At 42.3% G+C, this 26448-nt stretch overlaps 1 protein-coding gene across 1 annotated transcript; it reads right to left on the bottom strand.

Annotated features, from left to right (window-relative positions):
- Window positions 1–1037: 1037 nt before the first annotated feature.
- Window positions 1038–26448, bottom strand: paics (phosphoribosylaminoimidazole carboxylase, phosphoribosylaminoimidazole succinocarboxamide synthetase). Its single transcript, XM_078548269.1, has 10 exons — window positions 26364–26448; window positions 25946–25981; window positions 25353–25550; window positions 25100–25278; window positions 23163–23342; window positions 22969–23082; window positions 20879–20962; window positions 19271–19451; window positions 10488–10646; window positions 1038–2504 (listed from the first exon to the last, which is right to left on the bottom strand). Exons 2-10 carry the CDS (start codon window positions 25959–25961, stop codon window positions 2344–2346), a joined length of 1272 nt encoding a protein of 423 aa, XP_078404395.1. The 5' UTR covers window positions 25962–25981; window positions 26364–26448; the 3' UTR covers window positions 1038–2343.

The raw sequence follows: 26448 nt of genomic DNA, 5'->3' as shown, positions 1-26448 counted from the left end.
TATTATCTGATTACCCTCCTGTGACATACCTTAAAACATTTACTATGTTAAAGGTGCTATATAAATGCAAGTTCCTCATCACCAAAATTAGATATGTAAATTGTAATTTTTCAATTTGGCCTCCAGTGATACTATTGAGCAAACTTCTGGCACTTCATTTAAAGCTATTTTCCTCATTGACGGAATAATCTAGACTAACAATCCAGTACAGTACTGAGGGCGTGCTACACTGTTGAAAGCACCTAATTCTGGATGAGACATTAAATCAAGGCCACACCTGCCCTCTTTAGTGGACATAAAAGGCCCCATGACACTGTTTTGAAGAACTAGGGATTTTCCCCCAATGTCTTAGCCAATACATGTTCCTCAACCAGTATCACAATGAGATTGTGTGGTCATTATCCCACTGTAATTGTTGGACATTGCTATGATTCCTACATTACAACAGTAATTACACTTGAAGAGTATTTCATTGAGTCAGAAACACTTTGTAACAACCCAAGGTCATGAAAGGTGCTATATAAATGCAAGTCCTTTCCTTCTTTTGTTGCTGCTGATAGCAATAGATGTACCTGGTAGTTTTCATTGCTTTTGGACTGAAAAGCTTAAGCTTTTTTTGCAGTGGAAAAGCTTTTAATTCCTGACTGTTCAATCCCAGAGCTATGAAAACATTTGCACACTATTACCTGAATAGTTTACTACCAGTTTGGTTTCAACAGATACTTGCAGTTAACTAAAACAAGATGAGTAAGAATAGTATGAATGGTCTGCCCTATCAATTTATCATTATTCAAAACAATTACAAAATGATAAAGCATATGTGATTGGAATGCAGCATGTGACTATAATCTGTAGATTTAATAGCAATTAGTTGTGATTAAATACACAATTGAATGATTGATTTTAAAAAGCTGTGGTATTAAATGCACAGAATGCATCCTGCCCAAAGATTGATTTGCAATTTAAAACAAAAACATCGAAGCTTTTCCCACAATTTTTCTGTTGTGACTTTAAAAAAATTTATCGTAATGCTCCTGTTAACATTAAAAGTATCATTTATTCAGCTGTCATCATTAACAAGCAAGATCTGGAAAGAACTCTCCTTATACAACGAATCTTTTAACAATATTCATAAACAAGCCACAGATTTGTGGAACAAGCAAAAATGTCAGGAACATGGCAGAATAGAGTCAGCCACCAGCATGCTGAAAATTAGAAATGAGGAACAATTAATATTTTTGTAGTAATGGTCAAGAACAAAGCACCAGGTGCAGAGATGGATCCCTTCTACTCAGATACTCAACCTCAATGCTAATGGTGGTAGTGGCATATATTAAAAAAACTCATTTTCTTACCCAACTAACACTTCAGTCTTTGAATATGTGCTTTATTATGCGAATATCAAGCAAGCTCATTGTAGTTGAAAGAATCCATTGTATTCTTTATAGAATAACCTAGTAAAATAGACCTGATTTTGTAGCAGTCCATAAATTGTTAGTGTTACAACAGGGTTACATTACAAGAATAAGGAAGGCTATTGCAATATGGAGGGCTTTCGTGAGACCATCTGGAGTAGAGTACAGAGTTTTGGTCTCCTTACCCAAGGAAGGATACACTTGCCTTAGAGGCTGTACAACAAAGGTTCACTAGACTGATTCCTGGGATGGGAGAATTGTCTTATGAAGAGCACGGAGTAGAATGGGCCTATACTCTTCTGGAGTTTAAGAGGGGATGAAAAGTGAACTTATTAAAACTCAAAAATTTGAGAGCGCTTTATGGAGTTAGAGACAGAGAGGCTGTTCCCATGGCTGCAGAGTCTAGCACTTGGGGGTCATAGGCTTAGGATAAAGGGTCGACAGAGATCTGCAGCTATTCCTTCTCAAGAGGCTCGAGATTCTTGGAATTCTCTACCCCAGAGGCCAGTGGATGCTGAGATCCTGAGTATATTCAAGATGAATATCAATAAATTTTTGGACACTGAAGGAATCAAAGGATATTCAGTGTCCAGAGAAGTCAGGAAAGTGAAGTTGATGCAAAAAGGTTCAGTCATGATCACCTTGAATTGGGGAAGCAGGCTTGAGGGATCCTATGCCTTACTTCTATTTAAGTTTGTTCAAGCTGTTTAGAAATTCTTAAATTTTCAAAAGGAGCCAAAAAAGGTCACATCCTTTCCATAGCACTCAAACCTTAATATCACAATTGTGTGTTATTCAATAATGACTGACATGATTGAAGTCAGACAAATAGGCACAAACATGTTTAATTCAAAAATTACCATCTTCACTCCTTCAAAAACAGTACATGGAGTAAAGCTGAATCTTCTCACGTAGTACAATTTTTTGATCACATGTTTCTCAACTGCTTGTCAGCTTGCTTCAAGGAGATCCAAGTGCTCAACATGTTTGCCCGCAGTTTTGCCCACACCAAGTGATCAAACTGACCAAAGATCTGAGCAGCAAAAAGGGCAGCTGCTTCAGGAAATAGAACTGTAGAGCAGCCAAGGCCTAGAAAAAAAAGGAGCAATACATGGTATCTTTTAGAAAAAAAAAATTGGAATTTTCCTCCTTTTCCATAAGGAACAGTTTTCCACATTTAAAAACAGCATAACAAAATCCAACTATCACAACCTGCTTCAACACATGAAAAATATAAGTGCTTCTGCACAACTCTTTGAAGGACAAAATAAATAATTGAGCAGCACTACAATACTGAAATCACCTACTTGAAATAATTGGATCAATAATGCTGAATGAAAGCACACACCAAATATTTGATTCAAGTTGTGGCTATGATGCAAGAAGAATGAACCTCAATTCAACGAGTTTGGGTAAAATATCACCAGGTAACTGATGGTGTAAAACCGAGTGCTTCACCTGTCCGCAGGAGAATGAAGGATATTCTACCACACTCCTGCCATGAGTCTTCTTGATAGTCGAAAGGCTTTAAGAGGTACAGGCAGAGGCTGGTCTAGTTAAATCTTCTGGTGGATGGGGGGGGAACATAATGATTGTTAAGTGATGTTATTGAAAGCCAATTACTTGTACCTGACTTTTTATGTTGAAAATGGTCATTATCTGGCAGTTGTGTGGTGTGATGTTACCCGCCTTATCAGTCAAGTCTGAATGTTGTCCAAGACTGCCGTGGGCAGCCATGGACTGCTCCATTATTGGATTTGTCAAAAGAGCAATGAAAATGAACAATCTCACTCCTGAAAAAAATGCATTGATAAAGCAGCTGAAGGCATCATTCTGATGCAATGTCCCAGGTTGTAATCATTGACCTCCAATACTCTTTGTACCAGGCATGATTCCAGCCATAAGACCATAAGACATAGGAGCAGAAATTAGGCCATTCGGCCCATCGAGTCTGCTCCGCCATTCAATCATGGTTGATAAGTTTTTCAACCCCATTCTCCCGCCTTCTCCCCATAACCTTTGATCCCCTTACCAATCAAGAATCTATCTATCTCGGTCTTAAATACACTCATTGACCTGGCCTCCACAGCCTTCTGTGGCAATGAATTCCATTGATTCACCACTCTCTGGCTAAAGAAGTTTCTCCTCATCTCTGTTCCGAAAGGTCTTCCCTTTATTCTGAGGCTGTGTCCTCGGGTCCTAGTCTCTCCTACTAATGGAAACATCTTCTCTACGTCCACTCTATCCAGGCCTTTCAGTATTCTGTAAGTTTCAATCAGATCCCCCCATATCCTTCTAAACTCCATCGAGTATAGACCCAGAGTCCTCAAATACTCCTCATATGTTAAGCCTTTCATTCCTGGGATCGTTCTCGTGAACCTCCTCTGGACCCTCTCCAGGGCCAGCACATCCTTCCTGAGATACGGGGCCCAAAATTGCTCACAATATTCTAAATGTGGTCTGACCAGAGCCTTATAAAGCCTCAGCAGCACATCCCTGCTTTAATATTCTAGTCCTCTCGAAATAAATGCCAACATTGCATTTGCCTTCCTAACTACTGACTCAACCTGCAAGTTAACCAGAGAATCCTGGACTAGGACTCCCAAATCCCTTTGCACTCCAGATTTCTGAATTCTCTCCCCATTTAGAAAATAGTTTATACCTCTATTCTTCCTACCAAAGTGCATGACCTCGCACTTCCCCACGCTGTATTCCATCTGCCACTTCTTTGCCCATTCTCCTAACCTGTCCAAATCCTTCTGCAGCCTCCCCACCTCCTCAATACTACCTGTCCCTCCACCTATCTTTGTATCATCTGCAAACTTAGCCAGGATGCCCTCAGTTCCTTCATCTAGATCATTAATGTATAAAGTGAAAAGTTGTGGTGCCAACACTGACCCCTGCGGAACTCCACTAGTCACCGGCTGCCATCCTGAGAAGGACCCCCTTATCCGCACTCTCTGCCTCCTACCAGACAGCCAATCTTCTATCCATGATAGAACCTTGCCTCTAACACCATGGGCTCTTATCTTACTGAGCAGCCTCCTGTGCGGCACCTTGTCAAAGGCCTTCTGGAAGTCCAAGTAGATAACATCCATTGGCTCTCCTATGTCTAACCTACTCGTTACGTCCTCAAAGAATTCTAACAGATTTGTCAGGCATGACCTCCCCTTGATGAAACCATGTTGACTTTGCCCTATTTTATCATGCACTTCCAGGTATTCTGAAATCTCATCCTTAATAGTGGACTCTAAAATCTTACCAACGACTGAGGTCAGGCTAATCGGCCTGTAATTTCCTGTCTTTTGCCTCAATCCCTTCTTAAACAAGGGGGTTATATTAGCGATTTTCCAGTCCTCTGGGACCCTCCCTGACTCCAGTGATTCCTGAAAGATCACCACTAACGCCTCCACTATCTCTTCAGCTATCCCCTTCAGAACTCTGGGGTGTAATCCATCTGGCCCAGGTGATTTATCCACCTTGAGACCGTTCAGTTTTCCTAGCACCTTCTCCTTGGTAATGGCCACCATACTCACCTCTGCCCCCCGACTCTCTTGAACTTTGGGGATGTTACTCGTGTCTTCCACCGTGAAGACTGACGCAAAGTACATATTCAGTTCCTCCGCCGTTTCTTTGTTCCCCACTACTACTTCTCCAGAGATAAAAACAAAAAGCTAAAAGCTACTGCGGATGCTGGAAATCCAAAACAAAACAAAAACAGAATTACCTGGAAAAACCCAGCAAGTCTGGCAGCATCGGCGGAGAAGAAATCAGTCAACGTTTCGAGCCTCCATGGCCCTTCGGCAGAACTGCAGCATAATTTCAACAAGGGAGAAATATAAATTGGTTTAAGGTGGGTGGGGGGCGGGGGGGAAGAGACACACCCTCAATGTGTCTCTTCCCCCCCGCCCCCCACCCACCTTAAACCAATTTATATTTCTCCCTTGTTGAAACTATGCTGCAGTTCTGCCGAAGGGCCATGGAGGCTCGAAACGTTGACTGATTTCTTCTCCGCCGATGCTGCCAGACTTGCTGGGTTTTTCCAGGTAATTCTGTTTTTGTTTTACTACTTCTCCAGCGTCATTTTCCAGCGGCCCAATGCCAACTTTTGCCTCTCTCTTACCCTTTATATATCTAAAAAAAACTCTTGCAATCTTCTTTTATATTACTGGCTAGTTTACCCTCATATTTAATCTTCTCCCTCCATATTTCTTTTTTAGTTGTCCTCTGTTGGTCTTTGTAGGCTTCCCAATCCCCTGGTTTCCCACTGCTCTTCGCCGCATTGTATGCTTTCTCTTTAGCTTTTATGCTGTCGCTGGCTTCCCTGGTCAGCCACGGTTGCCTCGTCCTCCCTTTAGCATGCTTCATCTTCCTAGGGATGAATTTTTGCTTTGTCTCCCAAATTACTCCCAGAAACTCCTGCCATTGCTGTTCCACTGTCTTTCCTGCTAGGCTCATCTCTCAGTCAATTCTGGCCAGCTCCTCCCTCATGCCTCTGTAGTTGCCTTTATTCAACTGTAATACCGTTACATCTGATTCCAGCTTTTTCCTCTCAAATTGCAGGGTAAATTCTATCATATTATGGTCACTTCCTCCTAAGGGTTCCTTCACATTAAGCTCCTTTATCAAATCTGCCTCATTACACATCACTCAATCTAGAATTGCCTGTTTCCTAGTGGGCTCCACCACCAGCTGCTCCGAAAAGCCATCTTGTAGACGTTCCACAAATTCCTTTTCTTGGGATCCACTACCAACCTGATTTTCCCAGTCTACCTGCATATTGAAATCCCCCATGATCACTGTAACCTTGCCTTTCTTACACACCTTTTCTATCTCCTGGTGTATCTTGTGCCCCACATCCTGACTACTGTTCGGCGGCCTGTACCTAACTCCCATTATGGTTTTTTTACCGTTGCTGTTCCTCAACTCTACCCACACAGATTCCACATCATCTGACCCTACGTTGTTTCTTGCTATCAATTTAATTTCATTTCTTACTAACAAAGCAACCCCACCCCCTCTGCCAACCTGCCTATCTTTTCGATAGGATGTATATCCTTGGATATTTAGCTCCCAGTCCTGATCCCCTTGCAGCCATGTCTCCGTGATGCCCACTGCATCATACCTGCCAATTTCAATCTGCGCCACAAGCTCATTTACCTTATTTCATATATTGCGTGAATTCAGATATAACACCTGCAGTCCTGTATTTCCTGTCCCCTTTCTCATTGTCGTCCCTTTATCTGATGTGCTTGAAGTTAGATCCCTAGCCCTTTCCAAACACTCTGTTCTATTTTGTGTTCTGGGGACTTTAATAGCCTCTCCTGGGCTCTCCTTTCTTTTCCGTTTTTTCATAATTTTCCATGAAGTTGAATCCACCCCCCCACATGCTAACCTGCTGCTTTGTTTCCCATTAGTCATGCTTCTTAGAGTTTTACCCTTCCCTCCCCCCCCACTTTCTAGTTTAAAGTCCCGTTGACCACCCTATTTACCCTTTCCGCTAGAACATTGGTCCCAGATCGGTTCAGGCGGAGACCATCCCAACGGTACAGATCGCTCCTGTTCCAATACTGATGCCAGTGCCCCACGAAATGGAATCCCTCTTTCCCGCACCACTCCTTTAGCCACGTGTTTACTTCCCTTATTCTCGCGTCCCTATGCCAATTTGCACGTGGCTCGGGTAGTAATCCGGAGATTATAAGCCTTGAGGACCTGTTCTTTAATTTAGTTCCTGATAATCCCCAGACAGGTCCTCTTTCCTAGTCTTACCTATGTTATTTGTTCCGACGTGGACCACAACAACTGGATCCTCCCCCTCCCTTTCCAATATCCTTTCAAGCCGGTCAGAGATGTCCCTCACCCTGGCACCGGGCAGGCAACATAACATGCGGGACTCTCGATCCGTCGTACAAAGGATGCTATCAATTCCCCTAATTATAGAATCCCCTACAACTACCACTTGTCTTTTTGCTCCCCCCTCTTGAATGGCCTCCTGTGCCACGGTGCCGTGGTCAGCTGGCACATCCTCCCTACAGCCCTGTTCTTCATCCACACAGGGAGCAAGTACCTCATACCTGTTGGACAAGGTCAAGAGCTGAGGCTCCTCTGTTCTTGTACACAGGATCCCTCTACCTGCCTCACTTGCAGTCACACCCTGCTGACCCTGACCGAACTTGAGGTACTTAATCTACCGGGTGTGACCGCCTCCTGAAACAAAGCGTCCAGGTAACTCTCCCCCTCCCGGATATGCCGCAGCGTCCGGAGCTCGGACTCCAGCTCATCAATTCTGAGCCGGAGTTCCTCCAGCAACCAACACTTGCTGCAGATGTGGGCACTGCGTCTTGCAATGGGATCTGCCAGCTCCCACATCATACAGCTACAGCACATTACTTGCCCAGCCACCTCGACTTAGATAATTAATTTATTAATTAGCTTTGCAGTGTTTTTTTTTCAAATTTGGTGCAGATTTCCTACCAACCAATCAGGTCACAGCTTTCCTGTGATGTCACTTTTTCAGTTTTGGCTTCAGTTACTGTGCCCCAAGGTCACCGCTCCAGTGCTCCTCCCTCCGAGTCTGCTCCCAGGATTTACTCATCAATCAGCTGCTTTTTCTTTAAAATCCACTTTCAGAAGAGTGTCCCTCACAGGTCTGGTGTACTCCTGAAGGCACTGCCTCTTCCTCTCTCTTTTTTTTTTAGGTTTGAGGAGGGAGGGGTGGAACACTACAGCAATGTAATGTTCAGGGCTATTCCTTTCTTTGACAGTGGGTCCTCAATTCCCTCCTGAGTCGCGGTGACTTCTCCCAGAATGCTTCAGTCACTTCTCACCAGCGCCCTCTGTTGGATGCTCTTCCTCCTGTTGAGTGCAAGAGTCCTTCTTCTCGATTACCTCCTGAGTCGCAGTGGCTGCAGTGACATCTCCCAGAATGCTTCAGTCACTTCTCACCAGCACCCTCTGTTGGAGCCACTCGCAATGTTTTCCCCCATTTAGCCCCACCACTTTTTTTTCAGTAGCATAATCAAGTGGCACCTGCTACAAATGCCAGACTTGTCTTTGGACCTTAATGAACCTGGTGTGAGCTGAATGCCAAAAAAGCAACAATAGCTGTCTTTAATGTCAAGGCAACGTTTGATTGACATCAAAGAATCCTTTGAACACTTTAGCCCTATCAATCCCCTCCAATCATTAGTAATTTACATGTCACACTTTGTAAATGATATATCCAGGCAATTTTTCACATTGCCAGGTGGAGGCAAGTTATCATAGCTACTGGAGTAATCTGGCAGGAGGCAGTTAGTTCTAACACAAGTCTTCACCATCACTGCAAGGATATTGTCAAGTGCCAAAGTTTTCACAAACTACTTATTGATAGCACATTGATTTCCTGCCATCTTGGTTGACCCAGCCTTTATGAATGTGGGGAGCTTCAGTTCCATTGCATTTTGACTGATGTTGCTTGTAAACTCTAAACTTATATTCTCTTCATCACAAATATCAACTGCCCTCCCCACAACATTACCTGCCTCCATCCTTACCATCAGTCCATCTACTGCTAAAATCCTTAACCATTCCAGTTACCTTCAAACTATATTACTATATTACAATACTCTTCTGGCCAGCTAACCACCCTCTATGAATTTAAGCTCATCTAACTCAGCTGCCTGCATCTTACCTCACACCAAGTTGTATTAACACAGCCTGTCCTCACCAACCTATGTTGAAAGCATTGCTCAACTGAGAGCCAATTTAAAATTCTCATCCTTATACTTAATCCTCTCTCCCAATCTCTAATCTTTTCCAATCCTGACTTGTTCTCGACACTGGCTTCTTGTGCACCCGTCTCCTTTATCAGCCATCCTTTCAGCTGCCCAGGCTCCACACTTCAATTAACTCCTTCAATTGCTTGGCATCTCTCTCCTCTAAGGCCTTCCTTAAATCCCACCAAGATCTTAGTTGACCCTTCTAGAACCATAGAACACTACAGCACAGAAAACAGGCCATTCGGCCCTTCTAGTCTGTGCTGAAATATTATTCCGCTAGTCCCATTGACCTGCACCTAGTCCATAACCCTCCAGACCTCGCCCATCCATGTATCTATCTAATTTATTCTTAAAAATTAAGAGTGAGCCCGCATTTACCACGTCAGATGGTAGCTTGTTCCACACTCTCACCACTCTGAGTGAAGAAGTTCCCCCTAATGTTCCCCCTAAACCTTTCCTCTTTCACCCTAAAGCCATGTCCTCTCGTGTTTATTTCTCCTAATCTAAGTGGAAAGAGCCTACTCGCATTTACTCTGTCTATACCCCTCACAATTTTGTAAACAATATCTTGTTCTTTGGGCTTTGTGTCTATTGTTTGATTATGTCTCGTTTGGCTTTGTTCACCGCACCCCCCTGCCACCATTTCAAAAATACTAAATGCAAGTTATTATTGTAGTTTCACACTTAAACATTGAGCTCCACCAAAGTTGAGGACACAATTCAACTCGAAGCAGTATGGCTTTGCTCTGATCCACTGATTGTGGCAGCATGTTACACTACCAGCTACTCTTGATATTCAGCAAGCAGGTGACCTTGAACTGAAGTGTCAAAAGATGAGTGCCTCATTCAAGAAATGCCTGTGCTTTGCCTGGTAGAGTCATCTAGACTTCCCATTGAACCAGGCTTGGTCTGCCGTGGCTTGATGGATGATCAAGAAGTGAGGGACGGGTCAGGCAGTGAGATTAAGTTGTGTTCCCACTGTGCCGTGGAATCACACACCAATCGGAAATTGTCATATCAAACAAACTGAAATTAGAGGGGCTGGCAGTGGCATAAAATTCTGCTCCTGGCAGCCTGCAACATCTCACGGATATAACTGCCCTTAGTCTATCCCATTTAACAACACTTGCCTTGACAGGAATGACTACTACACAAACTTAGAAGACAATTGTGGACAGACGAGTCTGATATATAGGTTGGAAAGGACAAGATCAAATAGACTGCATACTACGTTCACCAAATTAAAATCACATGCTAGATACATGCATCATTTCATTGGAAGTGATTGCATTGAAGAATCCTGACAACTTACCACTAGGCATTCGCAGTGATGACCAAACATCTTCAGCACCCCAATCAGCAGAGATGGGGGGACAGTTTATTACAGGACAGGTGGAGTTTCCAGATAGCACTGGTCCTAAACCATTACTTCTGCCAGCCACTGCGACAAATACAGTACGAACTCCATCACCTAAAGTTCAAAAGAGAAATCTAGAGGTGATTCTCTAAATTGCAATCTAGACAAAAAGTAATGATATGCAACCACTTAAGTTCCACTTGAAATTCCAATTACAAAATGCAGAATTAACCAAATACACAAACAGAAGAATGTGTGCACAGAGCTGAAGAATGGATCCAATCTGAAATTAGCAACACCGCCCTCTGCTGCTGTCTCCACCCCAGACAAAGACTCCAATGCATTCCAGGTGCAGCATGGTAAGAAATCATTTTGAAAAAAATCTTGAAAATAGAAAATGACAACTGTGTTGGATTTTTCCCCCCCCCCCCATTATTTTCACAGGATGGAGATGCTGCTGGCTAGGCCAGCATTTGTTGTCCATCCTTAATTGCCCTCAAGGTGGTGGTGAGCTGCCTTCTTGAACTGTTGCAGTCCATGTAATGTAGGTGCACCCACAGTGCTGTTAGGAAAGGAGTTCCAAGATTTTGACCCAGCGACAGTAAAGGAACGGAGATATTGTTCCAAGTCAGGATGGTGAATGACTTGGGGGCAACTTGCAGGTGATGGTGTCACTATGTCCTGGTGCCCTTGTCCTTCAAAGTGGTCACAGGTTTGGGAAGCTGCTGTCAAAGGAGCCTTGGCAAGTTGCCGCATGCATGTTTAAGGTGATGGATGGGGTGCCAATCAAGACGACAGCTTTGTCCTGAATGGTGTTGAGCTGAGTGTTGTTGGAGCTATATTCATCCAGACAAGTGGAGAGTATTCTATCACATTTCTGACTTGTGCCTTGTAGGTGGTGGGCAGGCTTTGGGGAATCAGGTCAGTCACATGCTGCAAAATTCCAAGCCTCTGACCTGCTCTTCTAGCCAGTGTTTATATGCCAGTCCAGTTGAGTTTCTGGTCAAATCGTAACCCCCCGGGATGTTCAGAGAGGGGGATTCAGTGATGATAATGCCATTGAATGTCATGGGGAGATGGTTAGATGCCCTCTTGTTGAAGATGGAGATGGTCTGGCACGAGTGTTATTTGCCACTTATCAACCAAGCCTGAAATGTTGTCCATATGCAGCAAGACCTGGACATGGACTGCTTCAGCATCTGAGTCACCACAAATGATACTGAACATTCATCAGCAAACATCCCCACTTCTGACCTTATGATGGAAGGACAGTCATTGATGAAGCAGCTGATGATGGTTGGATGTCCTGCAACTGAGATGATTGACCTCCAACAACCACAGCCATCTTCCTTTGTGTTCGGTATGACTCCAATTGGAGAGCTCCACCTGCAACCCAACAATTCCCATTGATTTGAACTTTGCTGGGGCTTCTTGATGCCACACTTGGTCCAATCCTGCCCTGATGTCAACCGCAGTCACTCACCTCATCTGTTGATTTCAGCAATTTTTGCCCATGTTTAGACCAAGGCTGTAATGAGGTCAGGTGCTGAGTGGCTCTGGCAGAACCCAAACTGAATGTCAGTGAGCAGCATATTGTTGGTGAACTGCTGCTTGATAGCATGACAGAGCACCGTTTCCATCACTTTGGTGATGATAGAGAGTAGACTGATGGGGCGGTAATTGGCTGGGTTGGACTTGTCCTGCATTTTGTGGACAGGACAAACCTGGGCAATTTTCCACATGGTTGTGAAGATGCTAGCGTATACCAAAACTGGAACAGCTTGGCTAGGGGCTCATCTAGCTCTGGAGAACAAGTCTTCATTACAATTGCCAGAAATGTTGGCAGGGCCCATAGCCTTTGCAGTATCCAGTCCCATCAGCCATTTGATATCACGTGGAGCGAATAGAATTGGCTGAAGACTGGCATGTGTGATGCTGGGGACCTCCAGAGGAAGCCGAGATGTATCATCCACTCAGCACTCTTAACTGAAGGTGGTTGCAAATGCTTCAGCCTTGCCTTTTGCACTGATGTGCTAGGTTAGCCCATCATTTAGGATGGGTAAACCTGTGGTGTATTAGTATGAGAGACAGAATGAGCCACTAAAATAACTTTTTCTGGGCACTTCTCTTAACAGATGATAGTCCAGAAAAAAGAATTAAATGCAGTACAGATTAAAGAAGCAAAGGAAGTCATATCCCAGATAGTCACAACAGCAGCAGTTTGAGCACCAGCTCGCTATTGTGCATCGCAGCAATGCTACTTGGGTAGGGAGTTGGGGGCACTGATGGAGGCCACTGCTTCTTGTAGGGATGCAAGTAATAAAGCCCTATTAAGCTCTCAAGGAGAAACTTTCTATGCATCCCGTTTTGCTACATTACTCTCAAACTTAAGCCAGGCATGTTTTTTTAAAAAAAAATTAAATGCCCATGGCTGGTCACATGTTTGTAGAAAATACCAGTGGAGATAGTATTCCTCTTTATACTAAATTAATTTAATCTAATCAATTATGGGCACTAACTAATCATGTGGATGACAAAAGTTTCAACAGATGATAACTTGTGTACTGCATGTGATATAGAGCTGGACAAGATGTCTTTTCTTTAAGTACACCAGCTCTGATAAATTAGCCATTTTTACAAACAAAATTAATCTGGTGTTCCAAATAGATCAAGTTTGGAAGGGTAAGACACACTTATCTTAAATCTGCATTTTAAAGAAAAGTCCCAGGATTCATTTCATCTGTATTGCAGGCACTATGTTTTATTATGTGCATGAATTGCTTTGTTTTATGAACCAATTTCAACTAAAAAGACATGTAGATAAGAGTCAAGATTAAAAAAAAGTCCAAAATGAACACTGCATTGAGACACATTGGGAAGACGCAGAAGGGCAAATAAACTGATAACTGGGATTAGATAATGCAAATTAGGAGGCGGGAAATTTTATACTGGAGATTTAGGGGTGATGTTATTGAAATATTTAAGCTTCTATCTTATCCATGACTTTAGAATTGAAGTCAATGTCAGATTTTATTAGAATGCATGAGGTAGAACTTACATTTCGGGCATAATCTGGAACCTGGGTGCAAGCTGTGCAACTTTTCTGAAATGGATATTTTTTGTTCAAGTTGACAGTTAGGCTCATTTGCATATTACAGTGTATAAAATCTTCCAGTACAAACTGCAACACTTTAGAACAATTTTTCTGTATTAAATATATCCAGGAGTATTTTTTTTGAGCGGTAAACCAGTGCAATTTTGTTAATACAACTGAAAGTAGAATTATTACAAAGAAAATAAGCATTTTTAATCAGGAGTGTCTAGTCCAAGTAACCCAATTTTAAATATCTGAAAATGCCTTTAAACTATATAGAATAGTTTCAGTGGTGTACGGTCATCAGTTTTACTAAGTTTAAAAGCTTTTATCCAAGCACCTAAAAAACTCCTCGAAGGCTGCATGCAATAATTAGCAGTAACTTATGGTAATTAAAGACTTGCATTTATATAGCACCTTTCATGCCATCTTGATGTCCCAAAGAACACTGCAAACAATGAAGTGCTCGTCACTGTTGTAATTAGGGATCACAGTAGCCAATGTTGCACAGCAAACTCCCACAGACAGCAATGTAATAACGACCAAAGTAATGTTGATTGAGGAATAAATATTGGTCAGGACACTAGGGTTAACTCCCCTGCTCTCCTTCAAAATAATGCCATGGGATAGTTTACATCCACCTGAGAGGACAGACGGCCTCAGTTTAATATCTCATTCGAAATATTGCACCTCTTGACAGTGCAACACTCCCTCGGTACTGCACTGGAGTGTCAGCCTAGATTGTGTTCCAGTGCTGAAGTGGGGCATGAAACCACAACAACTTTATAACTTGAGGTCAAAGCAAAATACTGCGGATGCTGGAAATCTGAAACAACGAAAATAGCTGGAAAAACTCAGGTCTGACAGCATCCACGGACAGGAACACAGTTAACGTTTCGAGTCCGGATGACACTTCATCGTCATCCGGACTCGAAACGTTAACTGTATTCCTCTCCGCAGATGCTGTCAGACCTGCTGAGTTTTTCCAGCTATTTTTATTTATAACTTGAGGCATGGCTGGCAACCTAAATTTAATCTGTGGGATATGGCACAAAAGATCACAGAAACACGATTTGTGCTGGACTTAATTTACACTTGAAATTTCTCATCTTTTGCATTGGTTTGGCAGATTGTGCAAATTGCATGGAAACCCTGGATTTATATCTTTAAAAATTTAGAAAAAAGGGTGAAAGAAGAGTTAAAATGATGGATGCAAGAAATGGACTTTTCGTGATGGCTGGTTTGCTAATACAAAGTTGGACAAATACCTTAATCAACAGACAAATATTTATTGCCTTGAGGTAATTAATTACAACATGCATGCCCACCTAGGTAAAGCACAAAACTACAATCCTATTACACAATTCCAAACCTTTGTGGCCCCATCCTCCACTATCCCCAGATCACACCACCTCTTCTCCCTATGAAGAAATGAAGGTGTAAGACAAGAGCGAGGGGCCCGGATGGCTGAAGCTAGAACAAAAAGTGGATGGGGAGTAAATGCAAAAAGACAGAGGAACAGCATTTGGATGGGGGACAAGTAGCTGAAGGATGTTAGTGATAGGGCGGGGCAAGATTGTAAATGGATTTAAATATGAGGACACCACACCCAACTAGTTTTACTTTCTCTCAAATGTACATACTGGCTCTTAGAACATGCAGGAAAATAGGACTAAAAGAAACCAGGGGACAGACTTCAAGTATACCAACTAAAGGAGCAGACAAAGGCTCTCAGATATCCAACCAAAAGGAACAATAGTCTTGCAAAAGGAAAAAGAGTGAGACAAAAACAATGAGGAAAAAGTATGCAAGCAAACAAAATTTAGGTAATGAAAGCAAAGAGAACACCCTTATCAGAAGTTTCACAAAGCATCACTAAAGTACATAGAACATTTTCCTTCAATGTCCTAGCGAAAAGGGTAAATAGGGTGGTCAACAGGACTTTAAATAAGAAAGTGGGGGGGTGGGAAAGGGTAAAACTCCAAGAAGTATGACTAATGGGAAACAAAGCAGCAGGTTAGCATGGGGCCGGGGTGGGGGAGGGGTGGATCCAACTTCATGGCAAATTATGAAAAAACGGAAAAGAAAGGAGAGCCCAGGAGAGGCTATTAAAGTCTCCAGAACACAAATTAGGACAGAGTGTTTGGAAAGGGCTAGGAATATAACTTCAAGCACATCAGATAAAGGGACGACAACGAGAAGAGGGACGGGAAATACAGGACTGAAGGTGTTGCATCTGAATGCACGCAGTATACGAAATAAGGTAAATGAGCTTGTGGCGCAGATTGAAATTGGCAGGTATGATGTGGTGGACATTACTGAGACATGGCTGCAAGGGGATCAGGGCTGGGAGCTAAATATCCAAGGATATACATCCTATTGAAAAGATAGGCAGGTTGGCAGAGGGGGTGGGGTTGCTTTGTTAGTAAGAAATGAAATTAAATTGATAGCAAGAAACAACGTAGGGTCAGATGATGTAGAATCTGTGTGGGTAGAGTTGAGGAACCGCAAAGGTAAAAAAACCATAATGGGAGTTATGTACAGGCCTCCGAACAGTAGTCAGGATGTGGGGCACAAGATACACCAGGAGATAGAAAAGGTGTGTAAGAAAGGCAAGGTTACAGTGATCATGGGGGATTTCAATATGCAGGTAGACTGGGAAAATCAGGTTGGTAGTGGATCCCAAGAAAAGGAATTTGTGGAATGTCTACGAGATGGCTTTTTGGAGCAGCTGGTGGTGGAGCCCACTAGGGAACAGGCAATTCTAGATTTAGTGATGTGTAATGAGGCAGATTTGATAAGGGAGCTTAATGTGAAGGAACCCTTAGGAGGAAGTGACAATAATATGATAGAATTTACCCTGCAATTTGAGAGGAAAAGCTGGAATCAGATGTAACGGTATTACAGTTGAATAAAGGCAACTACAGAGGCATGAGGGAGGAGCTGGCCAGAATTGACTGAGAGATGAGCCTAGCAGGAAAGACAGTGGAACAGCAATGGCAGGAGTTTCTGGGAGTAATTTGGGAGACACAGCAAAAATTCATCCCTAGGAAGAAGAAGCATGCTAAAGGGAGGACGAGGCAACCGTGGCTGACAAGGGAAGTCAGCGACAGCATAAAAGCTAAAGAGAAAGCATACAATGCGGCGAAGAGCAGTGGGAAACCAGGGGGTTGGGAAGCCTACAAAGACCAACAGAGGACAACTAAAAAAGAAATATGGAGGGAGAAGATTAAATATGAGGGTAAACTAGCCAGTAATATAAAAGAAGATTGCAAGAGTTTTTTTAGATATATAAAGGGTAAGAGAGAGACAAAAGTGGACATTGGGCCACTGGAAAAGTAGTAGTGGGGAACAAAGAAATGGCGGAGGAACTGAATAGGTACTTTGCGTCAGTCTTCACGGTGAAAGACACGAGTAACATCCCCAAAGTTCAAGAGAGTCGGGGGGCAGAGGTGACTATGGTGGCCATTACCAAGGAGAAGGTGCTAGGAAAACTGAAAGGTCTGAAGGTAGATAAATCACCTGGGCCAGATGGATTACACCCCAGAGTTCTGAAGGAGATAGCCGAAGAGATAGTGGAGGCGTTAGTGGTGATCTTTCAGGAATCACTCGAGTCAGGGAGGGTCCCAGAGGACTGGAAAATCGCTAATGTAACCCCCGTTTAAGAAGGGAGTGAGGCAAAAGATGGGAAATTACAGGCCGATTAGCCTGACCTTGGTCGTTGGTAAGACTTTAAGAGTCCGTTATTAAGGATGAGATTTCAGAATACTTGGAAGTGCATGATAAAATCAGGCAAAGTCAGCATGGTTTCATCAAGGGGAGGTCATGCCTGACAAATCTGTTAGAATTCTTTGAGGAGGTAATGAGCAGGTTAGACAAAGGAGAGCCAATGATGTTATCTACTTGGACTTCCAGAAGGCCTTTGACAAGGTGCCGCACAGGAGGCTGCTCAGTAAGATAAGAGCCCATGGTGTTAGAGGCAAGGTACTAGCATGGATAGAAGATTGGCTATCTGGCAGGAGGCAGAGAGTGGGGATAAGGGGGTCCTTCTCAGGATGGCGGCTGGTGACTAGTGGAGTTCCGCAGGGGTCAGTGTTGGGACCACAACTTTTCATTTTATACATTAATGATCTAGATGAAGGAACTGAGGGCATTCTGGCTAAGTTTGCAGATGATACAAAGATAGGTGGAGGGACAGGTAGTATTGAGGAAGCGGGGAGGCTGCAGAAGGATTTAGACAGGTTAGGAGAATGGGCAAAGAAGTGGCAGATGGAATACAACGTGGAGAAGTGTGAGGTCTTGCACTTTGGTAGGAAGAATAGAGGCATAGACTATTTTCTAAATGGGGAGAGAATTCAGAAATCTGGAGTGCAAAGGGACTTGGGAGTTCTCGTCCAGGATTCTCTTAAGGTTAACTTGCAGGTTGACGCGGTAGTTAGGAAGGCAAATACAATGTTGGCATTTATTTCGAAAGGACTAGAATATAAAAGCAGGGATGTGCTGCTGAGGCTTTATAAGGCTCTGGTCAGACCACATTTAGAATATTGTGAGCAATTTTGGGCCCTGTATCTCAGGAAGGATGTGCTGGCCCTGGAGAGGGTCCAGAGGAGGTTCATGAGAATGATCCCAGGAATGAAAGGCTTAACATATGAGGAACGTTTGAGGACTCTGGGTCTATACTCGATGGAGTTTAGAAGGATATGGGGGGATCTGATTGAAACTTACAGAATACTGAAAGGCCTGGATAGAGTGGACGTGGAGAAGATGTTTCCATTAGTAGGAGAGACTAGGACCCGAGGGCACAGCCTCAGAGTAAAGGGAAGACTTTTTAGAACAGAGATGAGGTGATACTTCTTTAGCCAGAGAGTGGTGAATCAATGGAATTCATTGCCACAGAAGGCTGTGGAGGCCAGGTCATTGAGTGTATTTAAGACCGAGATAGATAGGTTCTTGATTGGTAAGGGGATCAAAGGTTACGGGGAGCAGGCGGGAGAATGGGGTTGAGAAACTTATCAACCATGATTGAATGGCGGAGCAGACTCGATGGGCCGAATGGCCTAATTTCTGCTCCTACGTCTTATGGTCTTAAACTAGATTAACATAACATGGGATGAGGGAAGGGGAAAAACACTAGCAGAGAGTTGTGAACCAGAGGTTTTTTTTGGATTGTGGTATTGAGGTCAAGGTTGAAGATTTCTTGTTCTAGGTGTCACAGACTGGGGGAGATTTAGAAAAATAAACTTGTTTTTGTTTAAACTTTGAGTGCCATTGCAGAGAACAATTTCAAATTTAGTTAAGTACACATAGCTAAGAAATTTCATGGAAAATACATGTGTGTGGCCTAGTAATTAATTCAGAGTGATGGTTCAGGTGGTAGACTGAAGGTAGATTCTTTTCCCAAGGATTCACTAATCTTGAAAGCAAACAATTAAAAAATACTCTCCTTCTTTCTACAGCATCTAACATTTCATTGATATTTCCTACAGGAATCAGCACATTTGGCCTTACAATTGCCAAAACTATATTAACATGATCATTTTTGTCCGAGGCTCCACTATCACAAGCAGCAAGTTATCCATGAGAATTAGAATTCTTCCCCCCAACTTTTAGCCTATACATTTACATTTTCCAATCCTCTGCTTACCTTCATACTCTGCTTTAATCTTTAGAGTTTCATCAGTACCTTTGTGAGCAGATGAAACACGCAGTTCACATGGTATGCCATAATTTGCACATGCCTGTTTTATTTTTTGGCTGTGGTCAAGGTCACTGCGGGATCCCATAATCACCACCACTCTTCCAGAGGTCCTTGCCACCAGCAAGTCCTGGATAGGTATTTAAACAAATGGCAAAGTCAATAATGTTTTTCTAGTTTATTGGCAAAACCATATCTATTAAAGAAAATAAATCAAATGAAATTTGTGTTTAAAAAGTTCCCAGCAGATTTTAGGCATATGCAACAAAATTGCCCTACTTTTTCAATACAGACAACATCGTGACACAATCCAAACATTACTACATAGACAGAGCAAGGTGCAACTATCTTCCAGGTAGGAAGTAAACGGTAGGAGTGAATAAAAGGAAATGTAACCATCATAACTTTACATAAATACAAGTGTTAGTACATCAGTTAAGTTTTAAGATGCTCAAATGGCAGCTTCTCCTATCTCTCAGGATGTTTTGTTTAGTGCTACTTTGTCTATTTTTATTTTGGTTCTAAGGAAAAACAACCACAAGAACATTATTAGGAGGATGATCAGAAGCTTGGCCAAACAAGTGGGAAATGGGAGGGAATTTCAAGAGCATAGATCTTAAATAGCTGAATACACAGCCACCAATGGTGAAGAAAAAGGATTGGGAATGCCCAAGAGGTCAGAGTTGAAGATTCCCCAAGGGTTTTAAAGGCAGAAATGGTTACAGATAGGGAGGGTGACCCCACGAAGGGATTTAAACTAGAAACTGAGAATTCTAAATAGAGATGTTGCTAGATTGAGAGTGAATAAGCAAAGGGGAGATGGGCCTGAATTTGGTGAAGGATGGGATATGGACAGCAGAATTCTGGAACAGTTGAAGTTTATGGAAGGTGAAAGATCGGAGACTGGCCAAGAGAGTAAAGAAATAGATGAAATGAGAGGTGAAAAAGGCAGGGATGAGGGTTTCAGCAGTAGATTACTAAGACAGGAGGAGAGACTGGCAGGGTTGGAAGCTCAGTGTCAAGTTTTATGCCAAGGTGGAGAACTGTTTGGTTCAGAGATAGTGGCAAGTGAGCTGGATTAAATTTTTTAGCAGGTTCCGAAGATGGTTTTAGTCTTCTCAAATTAACTAAGGAAATGTGAAACTTCAGGTTGACATACCAATATTCATGCACACTTGTATGAAAGTGGGTTATTTACTACAGTAAAATCTTTGTTATCTGGCATGCTGAGTGAATGGGTGGTGCTGGTTAATGGGGAGTTACATTATTCTGGACACAAGACTCTGGACGCAAGACAAGGATCAGTATATCTTTGTTCAGGCACAATAACCAAATCTGACCCAATAATTTCAACGTAAAGTCCAAGGACAATTTCTGAAGATTTACAATCTATTATTATTAGTTTTTTCCAAAAGCATGCATTATCTGAACACTAAAAGTGATCGGCCTTTTTAAAAGAAAAAGCTGTCAGAAATTCCTGTTACTAGAGAATTCCGGTGGGTAGAATGCCGGACAACACAAGGTTTACTGTACTTTAGTTAGTCATAATTTTAATACCTGCACTCTTTCTGCCACCCACTCAAAGTTTCTCTTGACCATTTGCATAGCTTCAGGAGTCACTTCTTTGAGATCACGATAAACCTGAAGAAAAAAAATATTGAAGACAGCAGCTCTACAATCCACAAAAGGGCAGTTTCTATCACAGTGGCTAATTTCAGCAACATAATTTTTTTTAAATGGTAATGCTGATTATTGGTACAAAATAAACCAAGGCTTCAGTGGGAAGCATCTAGGGTTACATAATGTTAGCAAAATAGTGAAAGCCATATATTTTGTTTCTTCATAAAAACCAATGTTCAATGTTGACAGCTATAAAGCTGGAGTTTCAAAATTATGTGAAACTATTACCTGCAAGCATCCAAAAATCTTGTACACAAGTTGTATGAGAGCAAGTTTTCAGAAGCACTCTATGTCGGAAAAGTATTTTAAATTGGAAAAAAAAATAGGCTGCATCTCTTGACCAGTGCACATGCGCAGATAGCTACTGGCCACAGACAGTAAAAAAGATATTTTCATGATGGGGCCTATGACTGGTTCTATCTCCAGGCAGCATTAGCAGCCCTCCTAGATCTAAGTGCCAGCCTTGGGAACTTAAACACATCTAAACCAAGGAGGATGCTGATCTTGTTCAGCAAGATAGCCAATCCAAGGTTGTCCCATAAAGCAAGCCAGTTTCTTCATATAAAAAAAAACCCACATCCCTAGTAGCTACAAGAAACAGTGAAGCATCAATAATTTCTAATCAAATAAACAGTGATGTGAGGAAAACATCTTCATTCCAATCCAGGTTTTCGCAAACACTTGAGGAAGATTTTAAACCCAGCCCACCTGGCATAAATGGGGCAAGAGAGTTGTTAAAATGGCAGTTAAGAGATTTGTTGTACTGACTCTTGAAAGTAAATTGGGATCAAAAGATAGCTAATTAGCATTTCTACCTGGATACAGGGGCAATGTGTTTCACATTGCCATGGGGAAGAGGGCAGAGGGAACCATGTTTGAGATCAAGTTACAAGCTTCCCTACAAACCTATGAATACCACAGAAGTTTGTGGTTTGCTGTGGTTGGCAGCCATGAGAGGTAGGCAGCAGAAGAAAGAAGTAGTCAGTCCTGCACCTAGAGCAGAGAAAATGCTGACTCTAGTGTTCACCAAGCAGAACGCAGGTGAGAACTCATACTCAGACTGAAGACTTGAGTTTGTGAGGATGGATGAGAGGCAAAAAGATATGCCTATCTTGGAGCCAGAGGGAAGGAATCTACAATATAACCCTCAGTGAAAGTTAGTTCTGAGATTAGAAGTTACCTGGCTGGGAAACTAAAAGGAAGCAATCCACTGGAAGCTGATAGCAGCTGTGGACTGTTTGCGACAACTTTAATTCTGTGGAGAGTGCGATATGTGATAAGTATAAAAAGGATGAGTTTTATTTATGCGCTTTAAAATATAAATTGCCTACAAAGTGTTTAGTCAAAATATTTCTAGTCATTTGTTAAAGTAAAAGTTTTAAAACTTATTCTTGCTTATTCATTCAAAACTTATTCATTCTTTCAGCTAGTAACTGGAAGTTTGAATCTTTTAAAAAAGTTATCCAGTTCTACAGAAAATGTAACAGAGGGCAATCTGAGCAAGGAAGATAACAGCCGTCTTCATATCCAAAGGTTGCAGCCTGAAGATATTGAGGTGCAGCATAAATTTAACTCAAGAAGCCTGTATTGGGCCAAATCAGACCAAGACAGGCAACAGCAGAGTGGCCAGAAGAGGCCAAGGTAAGTCTATTTATTTATGGTATCTTTCAAGGCTTTCTAATTAAGCCAGAAGTTGGTCTCAGGTCATCCCAAATCTAGCCTTTCTCTCCCAGCTTAATCTCCATTCAAACCCTCCTCTAACACTAAAACTACACTGAAACGGTTTCCTTGGGAGACAGGTGCCCTGAAGTTCCTCTCCGAATTACCAAAACCCTGGTTTTAGGATAGACAGTTCTGCCAAACATTAGTCAAGCCCAGGTCTCGCGTTTTACTCTTTTGGGAGTTTCCCTCCCGCCTAGAGTTAAAAACCAACCCCTTGAAGTCAAGTCACGTGCTTAAACACAAACCTGTTTGTCCTTTTGCAGTTTTCGATCCCCCAAAGGCCACAGTCTCCACGAGTCATTATCAATGACATCAGCAAGTAAAATCTCCTTGGTACAAGCACAAACTCCAAACTCCACCTAGATTAAAAAAAATAACAAAAACCAAATTGGTTGACAAGAAGTCAACATGATTTACTTGCAATAAGATAACTACTTACTTTCATATCCACAAGTGTACAGTTTTGAGTTGCCCAGGCTTTCTCCAATATCTCAAACACAGCCAAAGTGGTACGATTCATAATATCTACTTCACACCGTTCAATCTGCAGTCCTCCACAGTTAAACTGAGCCTGAATCAGTTGTTCTTCAGACCATTGCGGGTCATTATTAGCATCATCCTAAAAGACAAATTAATTTTAGTTATTTGATAGATAATATGTTGCAATGAAATACAAGCGGTTTAAAAAAAAAAATCATTTTACTCAAACTTAGTGTCACCTTTGGCTCAGTTGGTAGCATTCATGCCCAACCCAGGTCATGGGTTCCAGACCATTCCAGTGCCTTCAGTGCAAAATCTAAGCTAATAGTGCGACTGCAATATTGGTGATAATCAGGCAATATCGATTTAATGGCAAAGTTCTAAGGAATGTGCAGGGACAGAGGAACCTGCAGAGTTTACGTGTATAAAAAAAAACTTTGAAGATGGCATGACATTGAGAGTAATCAATAAAGCATATGGGATCCTGAGTACAAAACAAGGGAAGTTATGCCGAATCCTTATAAAGCCCTGGATTTTTGATAGTGAGGGATTCAGTGATGCTAATGCCATTGAACGTCAAGAGGCGATGGTTGGATTCTCTCTTGTTGGAGATGGTCATTGCCTGGCACTTGTTTGGCATGAGTGCTCCTTGCCATTTGTCAGCCTAAGCCTGGATATTGTCCGGGTCTTGCTGCATTTGGACATGGACTGCTTCAGTATCCGAGTTGTCACAAATGGTGAACATTCATCAGCGAACATTCCCACTTCTGACCTTATGATGGAAGATCTTGATAAGATGATTTTAAGATGATTTCCTGGAGCTGAGATGACTGACCTCCAACAACCACAACCATCTTCCTTTGTACTAGGTATGACTCCAACCACCAGGGAGTTTTTCCCCATTGACTCCAGTTTTGCTAGAGCTCCTTGATGCCACACTCAGTCAAATGCTGCCTTAATGTCAAGGGCACCTCGGGAGTTCAGCTCTTTTGTTCATGTTTGAACCAAGGCTGTAATGAGATCAGAAGCTAAGTGGCCCTGGCAGAACCCAAAATGTGCATCAGTGAGCAGGTTATTGCTAAGCAAGTGCTGCTTGATAGCACTGTTGATTACCCCTTCCATTACTTTACTGATGCTGGAAAGTAGACTGAAGGGTCGGTAATTGGCCTGGTTGAATTTGTCCTGCAAATTTGTCCATGTGGTTGGGCCGTAACTGAAGCATTGTGCCCAACTCTGGTCATCACGCTTTTGGAACAACGTAAGGGCCCGTGAGAAGATGCAGAAGAGATTTACAATGGTTCCAGGGATGAGAGATTGTGACTACAAGGTTAAGTTGGATTATCCTCTTTGGAGCAAAGGAGGGTCTGTGGAGATTTGGATAAGAGATCTACACAATTATGACAGGTTTCGATAAGGTAGGCAAAGAAAATCTGTTCCCAATGGCTGAGGGGACACAGATTTAGGGTTTTGGGCACAAGATACCCAGGGGGGTGGAAAAATGTAGCACATTTTTTTCTTAAACAATGCATGGTAATGTTCTGGAATGCACTGCCTACAAGGATGGTGAAGCAGAGACGAATCAACAATTTAAAAGGGAACTGCTTCATCAGAAAAGCTTCTCAATGTTTCTTCATTCAACTAGAAGATGATGCCTATAAAATCACCTCAACCACATCAATTTAAAAAAAATTTATTCTGGGGATGTGGGTATTCTGACGAGGCCGGCATTTATTGCCCATCCCTAATTGCCCTCGAGAAGGTGGTGGGGAGCTGCCTTTTTGGATTGCTGCAGTCCATGTGGTGGTGTAGGTACACCCAAAGTGCTGTTAGGAAAGGAGTTCCAGGATTTTAGCCTAGTGACAGAGAAAATTGATAGAGACTAAATGTTACAGCTACCTTAAAGAACATCTCCAACTTTGGAGGGCAGAACTTGTATCCTTCTTTTACACCAGGATTTCTCTTTAGAAAAGAGCCAGTGGCAATTCTTCTACAGACCCACTCAATAGGAATCATTTGACAGTTGGCTGCCACAAATGCTGTTTCACCATGCTGCTTCTCAAATGCAGTTTTTATGCCTTTAAAAAAAAATAGTAATTAATATGACTACTCCAGAAGTTTCACCCCTCGAAAAAGACCAGCAAAGTCTTACCAGCATCCTGCAGCAACTTGAAGACAGAAACAGTAGTTTTGGTAGATATTGCAGCCTTGCCCACCATCTGATCTTTCCTGACTGCATTGCCAGCTGTAATCTGGTCCTTGGACTGAATCAATACTTGTCCTGGACAACCCAACATCTCATACACTTCCTTGGTCTTTCCTTCATTCAGTTTTTTGCCAATTTTCAATTCTGAAGGGATATTTCATAAGAAAAACATATTAGGCATTCAATTTTCACTTAGTGAACGTTTTAAGGTTGAATTTTTAAAAATGTTTTAACATAAGGCTGAGCACAGACCCTTGGGGTTCACCAAGAGAAATTCACCTGGAAAACCCTGGTAGGATCAAAGGCAGCATTTGCTGTTACAATAGAGGGCCAGCTCTGATCATTTTATTTTATACTACAACGGTAGCATTATGCAACAGTGAGCAGTCTTGCACCACACAGCTATTCAGAAAGTAGTTATTACGGGATTTTAACAGTGGAAATAATTTGGGAAAGCCTTCCAAAAGGTGGTGGCGGATAAATAACATGAATTAGTACCAATTAATCTAAAGAGAGAGAGAATTTATAATTTCACTCACCTCCAACTTTCTCCATCTTGGGAAAACTTTACAAATCTGAAACATTTTCAAAAGAGTCTTTAGATTATTTAAAAAAAACAAAATTATGTACCTTACAAACCTGTGCAATTACAAATTTCCCATCTTTCATTACACTCTCAATACATTTTACAATCAATTCCAAAGCTGGCGTTGGGTTTGTACTGGAACACAAATCAGTGAAATCTCTCCATTGCGTTATTAGTACCTTTATTAAAAGTAGCACATGCAGAGGTTTCAGGGACAGTTCAACTCAAATCATGAACTATAATTCATACGCAAACAGCTGGCGAGACACACAGTGCAGGGTTCCGGAATTACTCCCCATATCCACCCCCCGGGCGCCCCATTGTCCGGGGATCTGTTCTTCCTACCCCCTCCTCCTCTTGGATGCCCATACCTTTCCAGCTCACCTCCCGAGTCTCGCGCTCCCAACCGCCGCGCGTTCGGCTTTAGAACGTTACGAATTTTAAAAGAGGTGTACC

The sequence above is a fragment of the Cetorhinus maximus genome, chromosome 1 (genome assembly GCF_964194155.1).
Source record: "Cetorhinus maximus chromosome 1, sCetMax3.hap1.1, whole genome shotgun sequence".
NCBI lineage: Eukaryota > Metazoa > Chordata > Chondrichthyes > Lamniformes > Cetorhinidae > Cetorhinus > Cetorhinus maximus.
This window is presented reverse-complemented; position numbering and strand designations above follow the sequence as displayed.

What these genes read in the sequence shown, in the direction of transcription:
- paics (XM_078548269.1), bottom strand. An exon ending in GGGTGGCAGAAAGAGTGCAG is followed by an intron (nt 19,452 to 20,878) that starts GTATTAAAATTA and finishes ATACCTATCCAG; the next exon opens with GACTTGCTGGTGGCAAGGAC. An exon ending in ATCACTGCGAATGCCTAGTG is followed by an intron (nt 2,505 to 10,487) that starts GTAAGTTGTCAG and finishes TTTTTTTTCTAG; the next exon opens with GCCTTGGCTGCTCTACAGTT.